Source organism: Macaca mulatta, chromosome 16 (genome assembly GCF_049350105.2).
Source record: "Macaca mulatta isolate MMU2019108-1 chromosome 16, T2T-MMU8v2.0, whole genome shotgun sequence".
Taxonomy (NCBI): Eukaryota; Metazoa; Chordata; class Mammalia; order Primates; family Cercopithecidae; genus Macaca; species Macaca mulatta.
In genome coordinates, this window is record NC_133421.1 from 44,446,127 (window position 1) to 44,461,250 (window position 15,124).

The window sequence follows — 15,124 nt, forward strand, 5'->3', positions numbered from 1 at the left end:
AGAAATACACTGGAATACTCCAAAACTGCTAAAATGAATGAATAGATAAATCTCAAAACTATTAAGTGCGAAATAAAAGCACAAAAGTATATCTACAGAGCGATACAATTTATACATTTTAAAAACCCAAGAAAAGGCTGGTTACTCACACCTGTAATCCCACCACTTTGAGAGGCCGAGGCAGGGGGACTGCTTGAGGCCAGGAGTTCAAGAACAGCCTAGGCAACATAACAGACCCCATCTCCACAAAAATAAATAAATAAATAAATAAATAAATAAATAAATAAATAAAAAGAAAGGAAAAAAAGAAAAAAAGAAAAATTCACCAGTTAGCTAGGTGTGGTGTCATGTGCTTATAGTCTTAGCTACTCAGGAGGCTGAGGTGAGAGGATTGCTTGAGCCCAGAAGTTTGAGGCTGCAGTGAGCTGATTATGCCACTGCATTCCAGCCTGGGTGACAGAGTGATGCCCTGTCTCTAAATAAATTAAATAAATAAATACCACAAACGAATTTTTTATGTTGTCACAGGTATGCAAAAGAATAAAGAATGGCCAGGCACAGTGGCTCACTCCTGCAATCCCAGCACTTTGGGAGGCCGAGGTGGGTGGATCATCTGAGGTCAGGAGTTCAAGACCAATCTGGCAAACATGGTGAAACTCTGTCTCTACTAAAAATACAAAAGATTAGCCAGGCGTGGTGGCAGGCACCTGTAATCCCAGCTACTCGGGAGCCTGAAGCTGGAGAATCGCTTGAACCTGGGAGGTGGAGGTTGCAATGAGCCGCGATTGTACCACTGTACTCCAGTCTGAGCAGCGAAACTGTCTCAAAAAAAAAAAATTAAAAAAAAAAAAAAAAGAGTGGGAAAAATAAAAGTACATAGGCAATAAAGATCACCCCTAAGGAGGAAGGGTGGAAAAAGCATGATGGGGAGTGGGTGGGGAAAGCGGCATCTTAACATTTTGTACTTTGGTATTTCTTTAAAGAAAATCTGGCTGGGTACAGTAGCTCAGGCCTGTAATCCCAAAACTTTGGGAGGCCGAGGCAGGCAGATCACTTAAGGTCAGGAGTTTGAGATCAGCCTGGCCAACATGGCAAAACCCCATCTCTGCCAAAAATGTAAAATTAGCCAGGCATGGTGGCGGGCTCCTGTAATCCCACCTACTCGGGAGGCTGAGGTAGGAGAATCGCTTGAATCCGGAAGGTGGAGGTTGCAGTGAGTCGAGATGGTGCCACTGCACTCCAGCCTGGGTGGCAGGAGGGAGACTCTGCCTCAAAAAAAAAAAAAAAAAAGAAAAGAAAAGAAAAGAAAATCTGAAACAAATATGGCAAAATGTTACTATTTGTTAAAGCTAGGTGGAGGGTACAAATGTGTTTATTATATTACTTTCTGTCTTTTTTGGTATATTTTAAATATTTCAAAATTTAAACAATATTACACAGAAAAGATATGGCCATATGCATGGCATGCCCATTTTAAAAGGCCTATTCTATAGGATAAAGACAAGTTTAAAAAGGAGATCTTTCTTTATAACAGCAAAAAAAATTGAAAACAGAATTGGTAAAATAAATTGTGGTATAACCATACAATGCAATGCCGTGTAAACATACATAGTGATGGTTCAGAAGTCTGAATACTGGACCAGGTGTGCTGGCTCATGCCTGTAATCCAAGTACTTTGGGAGGCTGAGGCAGGCATACTGCCAAAGCTCAGGAGTTCGAGACCTGCCTAGTCAACATGGTGAAACCCCTTCTCTACTAAAAATACAAAAATTAGTCAGGTGTGGTAGTGTGCACCTGTAATCTCAGCTACTAAGGAGGCTAAGGCAGGAGAGTCACTTGAGCCTAGGAGGCAAGAGTTGCAATGAGCCAAGATCATGCCACTGCACTCCAGCCTGGGTGACAGAGTAAGACTCCATCTCAAAAAAGAAGAAGAAGAAGAAGAAGTCTGAATACTGACTTAGAAAGATGTTGATAGCATATTAAGTGGAAAAAAACAGGCTATAAAATCATAGGTTCTCAACTAGGGCATTAAATGGTTAAAGGAACCTTCTCCTACATGCACAAACAGGCCAAAGTTCCATTAATGCACCTGCCATATTTTAGTCTCTTATCAACTAACATCCATGGAAAGAAGTTAACCACAAGAACTCTAATAACAATAAAAAGCATAATAGATTAATTCTAGAGTTTCAAACAAGAAAGATATTGCTATAATATCCACACTGAACAGTTGTATTATGAGCCAAAAACAATTATTTCCCACTGCTGGTGTCAACAATTCTCCTCTTTCCAGATGAAACCTGTTCTACCTCACCATCTAGTCAGAGAGCTACCAGAGCTAGCACAGTAGCATAAATTGTTGATCATATATACAAAAAAAAAGCCAGGTAAAATATAAGAAATGATATCCAAAATAAATTGAGTCAGACATTATAAACAATGTAACCCAAAGCTACATGCCATATTTACAAGAGGAAAGAGTGGCAGCAAGACGTCACTGAAAGAATTTTGAGAGAAAATGAAACATTTTGTCCTACTACATTTATACCCTCTGATAAACTGGAAATTTACTTGGGTATACTAAAACCTCTATTTTGTTAATTAAAACTTGCCAAAAGGTCTAAGAATCATAAAGATCCTATGCTATAACAACTGCAGTAGCATACAACAAAGGGTGGGGAGTTAGGACTCCTGGGGAAATATTTCAATTATTATTCCTTTACTGTAAAAGTATTTCTTGTGTTCTTTATACCTTGATGAAATATTTTTTGAGACTGTTAAGATCCAAAAGATATAAACTGCATTTATTGTGTAGAAATTCAGAATGGCTCAGGCTACACAATAGTAGTCAGATGTAAAGTGTACTAAATTTCATCTTCTAGAAGGGTTGATTTTGAATTCAATCATCCTTTGAGAGAAGACATCCCAGCTCGCATAATTTCATCAACCAGGAGAATGTTGGTGGCAATCACTGTGCTAAGAAAAAAGATGAGAGGGTGAGTAAAGCCTACTAACCCACTCTTAGCTTTTTTCTCCAGCAATCTTTACCTATGTGGGGTACTTTAATGATGTTTGTATGATATTTTATGAGACAAGGCTGTTATAAATACAAATACAAATGTCATCGTTTTTTGGTTTTTTTTTTTTCCAAGATGGAGTTTCACTCTTGTTGCCCAGGCTGGAGTTCAATGGCGAGACCTCAGCTCACTGCAACTTCTGACTCCCACGTTCAAGCAATTCTCCCACCTCAGCCTCCCGAGTAGCTGAGATTACAGGTACCTGCCGCCATGCCTGGCTAATTTTTGTATTTTTAGTAGAGATGGGGTTTCACCATGTTGGCCAGGCTGGTCTTGAACTCCTGACCTCAGGTGATTCACCTGCCTCAGCCTCCCAAAGTGCTGAGATTACGGGTGTGAGCCACTGCACTGGCCCAAATGTCACCCTTTGTATTATAATTTAAACTCCTTTGCTGATAAGGTGCATTCCTGATTTATATTCCAGCAAAATTGAGCTCATTTTTACAATATCATTTGATTTTCTCCATCATGCATGTGCTACTATTTCAGTAAATTTCCCCTTTTCTTTCCCCCTCAAATAGTAAGATTAATTTTTCTTATAACTTAACACTGCTAGACTTAAAATATAAAAGGGACTACGGACTATAAAATGACAGAAGCTAGTCCTAATAACAATACCATACCTTTCAAACACTTGACAATTTTTCCACTGTACAATGACAAAAATAATAGAAACATTTTCATCTTAATATTATCAGTTATAACTCTACAGGTCTTTCACTTTATGTTCACATGAACTTACCAAGAGTGAAGAAGTTGTTTTTTTACACAATAATTATCCCAAACTCCTGCATCTGCTGCTACCATTGGCTCACCTGAAAAGTAAAAACAATTTTAATACCAAAATCTTACTATTTTCTATTAATATTAATTGATATCTTCTAAAAATATTTAATACACTACACCAAAACTACTTTTGTCAAGGTCATCAATGACCTCCATATTATTAAATCCAATGGTTGATTCTCAGGCCTCATCTATCAGTATTTAACACAGTTGATCACACTCTCCGGCCTACTCTTTGTTATCTTCCAGGATACCACACTCCTCTGGTTTTCTTCTTTTGCACTAGTGGCTCCTTTTCTGATTACTTTGCTGGTTCTTCCTCTTCCTCTCTCACCTCTTAATGTTGGAGTACCCAAAAGTTCAGTCCTAGCCTCTTTTCTCTCTACCCTTAATCCCTAGGTGATCTCATCCAGACTTTTAGATTTAAACCATACATATCTGATGACTCTCAAGGTTTTTTGGGTGTTTTTGTTTTTTGTTTTCTTTTTTCTTTTTTTTTTTGGTGTTTTGTTTTTGTTTTTGAGACAGAGATCTTGCTCGGTCACTCAGGCTGGAGTGCAGTGGTGTAATCTTGGCTCCCTGCAACATCTGCCTCCTGGGTTCAGGCAATTCTCCTGCCTCAGCCTCCCAAGTAGCTGGGATTTCAGGTGCCTGCCATCATCCCTGGCTAATTTTTGCATTTTTAGTAGAGATGGAGTTTCACCATGTTGGCCAGCCTGGTCTTGAACTCCTGACCTTAAGTGATCCACCCACCTTGGCCTCCCAGAGTGCTGGAATTACAAGCGTGAGCCATTGCACCCAGCCTGACTCTCAAGTTTTAATCTCCAACCCAGATCTCTTCCTTGAATTCCAGACCCATATATCCAACTTTTTTAATTAAAAGATTACAGATGCTTCAACCTTGACTCTGCCAAACCTGAATGTTAATATCCTCTCACCCACAACCTGCTCCAGCCAGTCTTCTCCACCACAGTTGATTGCAACTCCAACCTTCTACTTATTCAGCTGACTTCTCTACAGAGTGGAGAGTGGCCAGAGTGATTCTCTTAAAACAGAATTAGGCCATGTGCCTGGCCAACATGGTGAAACCCTGTCTCCACTAAAAATACAAAAATTAGCCAGGCGTGGCAGCAGACACCTATATTCCCAGCTACTCCGGAGGCTGAGGGAGAATTGCTTGAACCCGGGAGGCAGAGGTTGCAGTGAACCGAGATCGCGCCACTGCACTCCACAGCATGGGAGACAGAATGAGACTGCCTCATAAATTAATTAATTAGGCCATGTCACACCTCTGCTCAAAATTGCTCCCTGCTCCTCTAAAGTAAAAGCCAAAGTTCTGAGCTGGGCCAAATGCCCCTGCATGATCTGATCTTCTGTCACCTCTCTCACCTCCTTCCTCAAAAACATCAGACACTGGCTTTTCCACTGGCTGTTCTCTTTCTCTAGAACACTTAACTCCAGTTGCCTACATGGCTGATTTCCTCATTTCCTTCCACTTTTTTTCAACAGACATCTTGATGATGCCTACCATGACCAACCTCTTTAAGCTGCCGTTCTCTTTCCACCCTCCTGTACTAGTGTTCATGATCATTGGTAAACCACTCTTTTTTTCATATAATTCATTTCTTTCTAAGATGCTGAAGGAGTTTATTTATTAAAGTTATTATTTACTGCCTACCTTCTCCCACTACAACATAAGCTCCCAGGGGCAGATTTTTTGTCTGTTTTGTTCTGTGTGAAGCCCAAGAGGAAAACAAGCACTCAATAACTATTTCTCAAACAAATGAACATTTTTTAAGAAGCTCAAAAATAAACTAAAGGCATCCAAAATTTAAATATTAAAGTTACCCAAATCTCTACTTCTTTACTATAAGATCTGGGTAACTAAAGAATAGCCTCTTTCTTTATTAAGCAGCTAATTTTCCTTCCCTTTCTTACCTGTATTCAAATCTATGCCCACAAGTTGTTTTGACTCGACATGCTCAGCCTGAACTTTTACTAGTGTTTCCTGTGGGTCATAACCAGCATTCTGAGCAAGAACCTTTAGGAATAAAAATAATAATAAATATATATGCATAATACCTTCACATATCTCAAATATCAAAATACTCTTTACTCTTGTAAAAACACATCTATAACATGGCAATCATCTCCTTTTGAAAAATTCCACTTTCAATCTAAATCAAATTATTATTTCATCTATCTAGTATTTTTTATATTTAAACATTGCCCCTATGCACATCACAGTAAATTCTGAGGACATCAGAGTTCCCCCATTTCCACTCTACTACATTAATTTCCCTCCTTGCAAAAGATGTTTGTGTTTTTTTTTTAGTGTGGAAGGAAGTAGAATGATATTGTTGTTTCCTCTAGTGCTGCTAGTCACATGCCCTCCAATTCTTCATAGGCACTTGCTAAGGAAACCAGAATATTTGCAGCACCTTTGTGCCCCTCATCTTCACGACCCACATGTGGTAACAGGGTTGGAGATACCCGCACTCCAAACCAGGCTCATTTCCAAGTGGTCCCAAATCACCAGCTGATGAGGAAAAAGGTACCACCAGTGTACACTGGGGTTACCACTTTCTGTCAACAACAAGATCATACTGACTTTGCTACTCTGGGGAAAGAAAAAATAGAAATCTAATTCACAAAGATTTCACAAATTATGAAAAATTCTAATAAAAATTAGCAAAGAGATTTTGCTGGCATTGTTAATAATGTTTTAATTCACGGTAATAGCATCTTTGAAGTAATTTTACTATATTTCTAAGGTGGTTTGAAACCAATTAAGGCAAGGAGAAAGGAATGGTTGCTTTCTGTTCTTAGGTTGCCACATGGAAAAATTCTGTTTTCTCTTTTTCTAGGAATTAAAATGATGATGACAAATGTAAGGTTGTATCTAGGAATGCTAAATAGCCTCAAGCCCTCACTCTCCACAATTTAAATTGATTACATTTGGATACCACTAACAAAACAAAGATGTACCATAAAATCTAACTAAATTTTAAATTCTAAACTTTTTCATTATGATTAATCATGAGTCATTTCTGAAAGAAATATTTGGAGCTGCTTTAATTTTTGGAACTGAGAGAAAGAAGCAAGGGGGTAAGTTGGCTATTTCATGAGATTGTGCAAGGATTCTGGGCTGTTATCCCAAAAGTTTCCCTGCTTTAGTTGTGAAATATCTAAGAGAAAACTGTGTAAGGAAATGAATATAAATACCTGTCTACTCCATTAACTATCAGATAATATGGGCAATTTGTAATTAAACACCTTTATGTCTAACCAGTTGTTATTTGGCCGAAAGGGTAGTTGTACCTTGGGAATAATGAGTAAGGCATCAGCAAAAGCCTGGACTCCAAGACGAGCTCTTCCTTTTATACTGTTCTTATATGTAACGAGAGCTTCAGCCATTGCCACTTCAATTGCACCAGCTCCAGGAACCATACAACCTATTGGAGAGAAAAAATATGATTGGCAAGACATGCCATAAAGACCAAAAAAGAGAGAGAGAGAGACAGAGAGAGAGAGAGAGAGAGAGAGAGAGAAAAGCAATTCACTATTTAAGTGTGTTGTATTATCTACAAAAACCAAATAAATTGCACGGCTTAGTAATTACTCAGTTATCTTATGAAACATCCTGAAGTTATATGTCATTAAATAAATAGGCATAGTACAGATAACTGGCTGCAAATAGCTTATTTCGCTGCTTATCCTCTGGTAAACAAGAATAATTTATTTTTACCTTCATCTTACTCTTTTATAACTACTTTTTTTTTTTTTTCTGAGATGGAGTTTTACTCTGTCACCTAGGTTGGAGGTGTAGTGGCACGATCTCGGCTCACTCCAACCTCTGCCTCCCAGGTTCAAGCGATCCTCCTACCTCAGCCTTCTAAGTAGCTGGAATTACAGGCGTGCACCACCACACCCAGCTAATTTTTGTATTTTTAATAGATACCGGGGGGGGGGGGGCATCATGTTGGCCAGGCTGGTCTTGAACTCCTGACCTCAAGTGATCCACCCACCTCCGTCTCCCAAAATGCTGGGATTACAGGCGTAAGCCACCACACCCGGCTTTATGACTACTTTTAAGAGGTAGTTATTTATAATTTATATTGACAGGTAACTGATTACAATATCTGACATGAAAATTTTTTAGGCCAAGATAATTTGTCCCTAGTTTTTGGTAGGGAATTCTTGGAACTCAATGAAGTATTTGTTTTTGGTGCTGGAGCATAACTTAAACTGCTATCTAAGAAAAAAATTAAGTGGTATTATTATTCTAAAGCAAGAGTTTTGGTTAAACACATCAAATTTCACATCAGTATATGACTTTTATATCTGCTACTTGTATGGTTTCATAAAGTTTATGACTCTTATTTAAATCAGCAAACTTGCTTTAAAACAAAACAATACGAAAACAATCTCCCCTTTTATCTCACATCATTTTAAAATTACTACCCCCTTTCTCGGCTTCACTTCACAATGTAACTGCTCAGAGCTGTTTACCCACCAGATTATTACATCATTACCTCCCATTCACATTTTTTAAAAGTTCCTTGTTAAATACAGAATATACTCAAAAGAATATTTATATGTGTAAGATATAAAGAATAAATGTACAAATAAACAAATATATCCATGTACCTACCACCCAGCTTAAGAAAGAGATTACTAGAACCTTTGAAAATTTCCCTTGGGCCGGGCGCGGTGGCTCAAGCCTGTAATCCCAGCACTTTGGGAGGCTGAGACGGGCGGATCACGAGGTCAGGAGATCGAGACCATCCTGGCGAACACGGTGAAACCCCGTCTCTACTAAAAAAAATACAAAAAACTAGCCGGGCGAGGTGGCGGGCGCCTGTAATCCCAGCTACAAGGGAGGCTGAGGCAGGAGAATGGCGTAAACCCGGGAGGCAGAGCTTGCAGTGAGCTGAGATCCGGCCACAGCACTCCAGCCTGGGCGACAGAGCGAGACTCCGTCTCAAAAAAAAAAAAAAAAAAAGAAAATTTCCCTGATCCCATTCCCTGTGAAAACACAACATATCAAAATTTTAGCATCCCTAAAGCAGTACTTAAAGAGAAATTTATATCACGAAACACCTATATTAGGAATGGAGAAAGTTCTCAAATGAATGACCCCAGCTTCCACCTTAAGAAACTAGAAAAGGGCAGGGTCTGGTGGCTCATTCCTATAATCCCAGCACTTTGGGAGGCCAAGGCAGATAGATCACTTGAGCCCAGAAATTCAATACCAGCCTGGGCAACACAGTGAGACTCCATCTCTATAAAAAACACAACAATTAGCCAGGTGTGGTGGCACACACCTGTAATCCCAGCTACTTAGCAGTCTAAGGTGGGAGGACTGCCTGAGCCTGGGAAGTCAAGGCTGCAGTGAGCCGTGACCATGCCACTGTACTCCAGCCTAGGCGACAGATCGAGACTCTGTTTCAAAAAGAAAAAAAAAAAAACTAGAAAAGGAAGCACAAATGAAACCTAACATAAGTAAAAGAAAGGAAATAATTAGAATGAAAGTGGAAATTAATCAAATGATAAATGTCAGAAATGAGAAAAGTTACATCACTACAGATTCTACAGATATTAAAAAGAGTAATAAATGAATATGATGATCGACTTTATGACAATGAAGTTGAAACTGTAGATCAGAAGTTAGTACTTTCTGCAAAAGGTCAGTTAATATTTTTTAGGCCATACCATTTCTTTTGCAACTATTCAACTCTGCCACTGTAACACAAAAATAGCCATAGATAATACATAGACAAATGAGTATGGCCACATTCCAATAAAACTTTATTTACCAAAATAGGCAGCAAACCAGATTTAGCTCATAGATAGTAGTTGATGATCTTAACTTAGATGAAGTGGACAAATTCTTGAAAGACTACAAACCACTAAAGCTCACTCAAAAAAAACAAAACCCTTTATAGCCCTATGTCTATTAAAAAAAATTGAATGTGTCATTAAAAGCTTTCCCACAAAGAAAACTCCAAGGATCAGATGGCTTTATTGACAGTCTACCAAACATTTAAGAAAGAAATAATACAAATAATACCAATTCTCCACAACAACTTAACATTTTCAGAAATTTGAACAAGAAAAACTTTCCAATTCACTCTATGAGTACAGCATTGTTCTAACACCAAAAAAGATAAAAGCATTACAAGAAAAAATATACACAGACCAATACTCCTTATGAATACAGATGTAAAAATTCTTAAAAAAATGTTAGCCAATTAAATCAAATAATACATTAAAAGGAGAATACACATAGTAGCATTATTCACAATAGTCAAAAGGTAAATGGAACACGTTTCCAATAACAAATAAAATGTGATATATACATACAATAGAATATTATTCAATGGTAAAAAGGAAAGAAATTCTGGCACATGCTACAACATGAATGAACTTTGATGACACTATGCAAAGTGAAATAAGCCAGACAAAGGACAAAAACTGCATGATTCCAATTATATGAGATACATAGAGTAAACTCACAGAGACAGAAAGTAGAATGTTGGTTACCCAGGGCTGGGGAGGTGGGTAGGGAATGAAGAGTTATTGTTTAATGGGTACAGAGTTTCAGTTTTGCAAGGGAAAAAAGTTCTGGAGATGGGTGGTGATAATGGTTACACAACAATGTGAATGCACTTACTAACACTGAACTGTACACTTAAAAATTGTTAAACTGCAAATTTTATGTTATGTATATTTACCACAGTTTAAAAAATAATTTTAAAAAATGTAATTCATTAATTTTTTAAAAAGTAAAATGCATTATAACTAAGTATGGTTTATCCCAAGAATGTAAGGTTTGACATTTGAACCAATCAATGTAATTTACTGCATTAAAAAACTAAATGAGGGCTGGGTGCAGTGGCTCACACTTGTAATCCCAGAACTTTGGGAGGCCAAGGCAAGCAGATCACCTGAGGTCAGGAGTTCATGACCAGCCAGGCCAACATGGTGAAACTCCATTTCTACTAAAACATACAAAAATTACCTTGGCATGGTGGTGCGTGCCTGTAATTCCACCTACTCAGGAGGCTGACACAGGAGAATCGCTTGAACCTGGGAAGCAGAGGTTGCAGTGAGCCAGGATTGCGCCATGGCACTCCAGCCTAGGCAACAAAGTGAGACTCCATCTCAAAAAAAAAAAAAAAAAAAACTGAGAAAAATCATATGATCATCTCAATAGATGCACAAAAAGCATTTGGCATTTATTCTCGTGTGTGTGTGTGTGTGTGTGTGTGTGTGTTGACAAAAAAAAAAAAAAAAAAAAAAAAAAAACAAGAAGTTTCACTCTTGTCGCCCAGACTGAAGTCCAGTGGCGTGATCTTGGCTCACTACAACCTCTGCCTCCCAGGTTCAAGCAATTCTCCTGCCTCAGCCTCACGAGACACTGAGATTGCAGGTGCCTGCCACCATGCCCAGCTAATGTTTGTATTTTTAGTAGAGACAGAGTTTCACCATGTTGGCCAAGCTGGTCTCAAACTCCTGACCTCAGGTGATCCACCCGCGTCGGCCTCCCATAGTGCTGAAATTACAGGCGTGAGCCACCGCGCCCAGCCTGGCATTTATTCTTGATTAAAAACTGTCAGCAAACTAGGTGCAGAAGGGAGAACTTCCTCAACCTAGTAAAAACCTACAGCTAACATCATACGTAATGGAGAAAGATTGAATGTTTTCCCCCTAAGATGAGGAATGAGGTAAGGATGTCCATTTTCATTATTTCTAGTCAACATTATACTGGAGGTTCTGGCCCATGAAATAAGGGAGAAAATTTTTAAATATCCATATTGGAAAGAAAAAAGTAACTGTATTAGCAGACAACGTAATCACTTATATAAACAATTCAATGAAGCCTATAAGAAAGCTAATTGTGATTTAGCAAGGTTGCAGAATTCAAGATCAATGTACAAAAATAAAATATATTTCTATATATTAGCAAACAACAATCAGAAATTGAAATTTTAAAAATAACATACACAATAGCAACAAAATAAATGAAATACATAGAGATAAATATGGAAAAAAGTGTGTGAGGCTCATATACTAAGAACTATGAAATACTGCTGAGATAAATTCAAGAAGAGTCAAATAAATAGATAAGATGACATTCATGAGTTAGAAGGCTCATTATTAAAATATCAACTATCCCCAAATCGATCTACAGATTTAATAAATTCCATTCAAGCGGGGTGTAGTGGCTCACACCTGTAATCCCAGCACTTTGGGAGGCCAAGGCAGGAGGATCGCTTGAGCCCAGGAGTTTGAGACCAGTCTGGGCAACAACATAATGAGACGTTGTCTCTACAGAAAATAAAAAATAAAAAAAAAATTAACCAGGCATGGTAGTGCATGCTTGTGGTTCCAGCTACTTGGGAAGCTAAGGTGGGAGAGTCACTTGAACTCAGTAGGTCGAGTCTGCAGTGAGCCATGATCACGCCACTGCACTCCAGCCTGAGTGACAGAGTAAGATCCTTTCGAAAAAAAAAAGTTCTGATCAAAATCCCAGCAGCAGTCTTTTTGGTAGAAACTGACAAGCTGATTCTAAAATTCATATGGAAGTCATATGGAAATGCCAAAGACTTAGAATGACCAAAATGACTTTTAAAAAAATGAGAGTTAACAATACTGATTTCAAGATTTATTATAAAGCTACAGTTGTCAGGACAATATCATATTAACATTAAAATAGACAAATGCATCAGTAGAACAGAAAAAAGAGCACAGAGATAGAACTACACAAATATGAAAAACTGATTTTTTATACATGAGAAAAGGCAATTCAGAGGTGAAAGTCTTTTCAGCAAATAAGACTAAAATAATCTGATACCTTTATATGAAAAAATGAACTTGTATCCATATTTGTACCATATACAAAAATTAACTTAAAATGAATCACAGACCTAAATGTAAAACATAAGACTACAACACTTTTAGAGAAAAATATTTCTGACCCTAGGTTAGGTAAAGATTTTTTAGATACCACACCAAAAGCATAATCCATGAGAGAATAAAAATAATAAATTAGACTTCATCAAAATTAAGAATTCCTCTTTGAAAGGCACTGTTAATAATAAAATAAGCCATAGAGGAGAAAAATTTGCCAAACATATATCTGAAAAAGCACTTGTACCCAAAATATACACAAAGAACTCTCAAACTCAACAACAGAAAACTAACACAATTTTTTTTTCTTTCCTTTTTTTTTTTTTTTTTTCTGGAAACAGGGTCTCGCTCTGTCGCACAGGCTGGAGTGCAGTGGTGTGATCATAGCTTACATTACTGTAACCTCAAACTCTTGGGGCTCAAGTGATATTCCTGCCTCAGCCTCCTAAGTAGCTGGAACTATAGGTACAGACCACCATGCCTGGCTATTTGTGTGTGTGTGTAGAGTCATGGCCTTGCTATGTTGCCCAGGCTGGTTTCTAACTCCTGGGCTCAAGCAATCCTCCCACCTTGGCCTCTCAAAGTGCTGGAATTATAGGTGGGAGACACTGTGCTTGGCCAACAATCCAATTTTTTAAAAGGGCAAAAGATTTAAACAGAAAATTCACCAAAGATATATGGAGGGCGAATAAACACATTAAAAGATGCTCAACATGGGCTGAATGTGGTGGCTCATGCCTACAAATCCCAGCACTCTGGGAGGCTGAGAGGGGAAACCTGCTTGAGGCCAGGAGTTCAAGACCAGCCTGGGCAACATAGAGGGATCTCATCTCTACAAAAAAAATTCAAAAATTAGCCAGGTGTGGTGGCATGCACCTATCGTCCAGCTGAGGTGGGAGGATCACTTGAGCACAGGAGTTTGAGGCTGCAGTGAGCCATGATTGCGCCACTGTACTCTAGCCTGGGTGACAGAGCAAGACCCTGTCTTGAGGGAAAAAAAAAAAAAAAATATATATATATATATATATATATATATATATATATGGTTTGCAGCCAGGTGCAGTGGCTCATGCCAGTAATCCCAGCACTCTGGGAGGCCAAGGCAAGTGGATTCCTTGAGCCCAGGAGTTCAGGACCAACCTTGGCAACATGGTGAAACCTCATCTCTGCCAAAAATACAAAAATTAGCCAGTTCCAAAACCTGGTCTCAAAATAAATAAATAGATTAAAATTTAAAAATAAAATTAAAAAAAAATTAAAGGCCAGGCATGGTGGCTCATACCTGTAATTTCAGCACTTTGGGAGGCCAAGGAAGGTAAACCACTTGAGCCCAGGAGTTCTAGATCAGCCTGGCCAACATGGAGGAAACCCTATCTCTACTAAAAATACAAAAAATTAGCCAGGTGTGGTGGTGCACACCTGTAATCCCAGCTACTTGGGAGGCTGAGGCAGAAGAATTGCTTGAACTTGGGAGGTGGAGGTTGCAGTGGGCTGAGATCACACCACTGCACTAAAGCCTGAGCAACAGAGGGAGACTCTGTCTAAAAATATATGTATACATACATAGGGGTGTGTGTGTGTGTGTATATATACATATATACACACATATATGTGAGGTTCATATCAATCACAAGAAAGAGCTTACCATCTTCAATGGCATTTTTGATAGCACGAAGTCCATCTCTTATGGCATCCTTGATTTGTGTGAGAGTATGCTTATTTGGTCCTCTAACCAACAAGGTAACAGAGTGAGGGTTAACACACTCCTCGATAAAAGTGAACTTTTCTTCACCCTAATGGGTGGCACAAAAATACAGAACTTTAATATTTAATGTCATTATAAAACCAACAATTTATACTAGAATACAATCTTCATTCGAATTTTTCTTATCAAGCATAACTAAAGATATGTTTAAAGGGAGTTAAGTTATATCTGAACTCTTACCAAACATTTAGGTAAATAAACTGTAAAATCTGTTCTGTGAATTAGATCTTAAAACACAAAACATGAAATAAAAGGTCAAGTAGTATCTTTCTTTTAAAAAAGGGGGCTTAGTATTCACTTTACAACCACTATTCACAGAAATACTCACTAACGTATACTCATACACAAGACCAGCATGTCCCAAGCAATCTACAGTGAGATCTTCAAAAGAATTCACAGCCATTCCACCACAAGCAAGAGAGAGTCTGAAATTACACATATGTCACCATAGCTTGATTATGGAAAATATAAATACTAATTTCTTAGAGGAAAAAAGATATTTAATGCAGAAGACTGCATTGTTACTGTATTGTATTGTTTTGGGTTTTTAATTGACAATAAAATTGTCTATATTCATCGA

The 15,124-nt window shown here is 38.1% G+C and overlaps 1 protein-coding gene across 4 annotated transcripts in view; it reads right to left on the minus strand.

The window, feature by feature from the left end:
• Window positions 1-2,777: 2,777 nt before the first annotated feature.
• CCT6B (chaperonin containing TCP1 subunit 6B) overlaps window positions 2,778-15,124 on the minus strand; it is a 53,113-nt gene continuing 40,766 nt past the window's right edge. For all 4 annotated transcript variants that reach the window (XM_015119058.3, XM_015119056.3, XM_015119055.3 and 1 more), the window contains 6 exons: window positions 14,873-14,969; window positions 14,425-14,572; window positions 7,185-7,318; window positions 5,802-5,904; window positions 3,820-3,892; window positions 2,778-2,976 (listed from right to left, as the gene is read on the minus strand). In XM_015119058.3, the coding sequence (XP_014974544.2) occupies window positions 2,904-2,976; window positions 3,820-3,892; window positions 5,802-5,904; window positions 7,185-7,318; window positions 14,425-14,572; window positions 14,873-14,969 (628 nt within the window). In that variant the 3' untranslated portion in view covers window positions 2,778-2,903. The remainder of the gene's footprint in view (window positions 2,977-3,819; window positions 3,893-5,801; window positions 5,905-7,184; window positions 7,319-14,424; window positions 14,573-14,872; window positions 14,970-15,124) is intronic.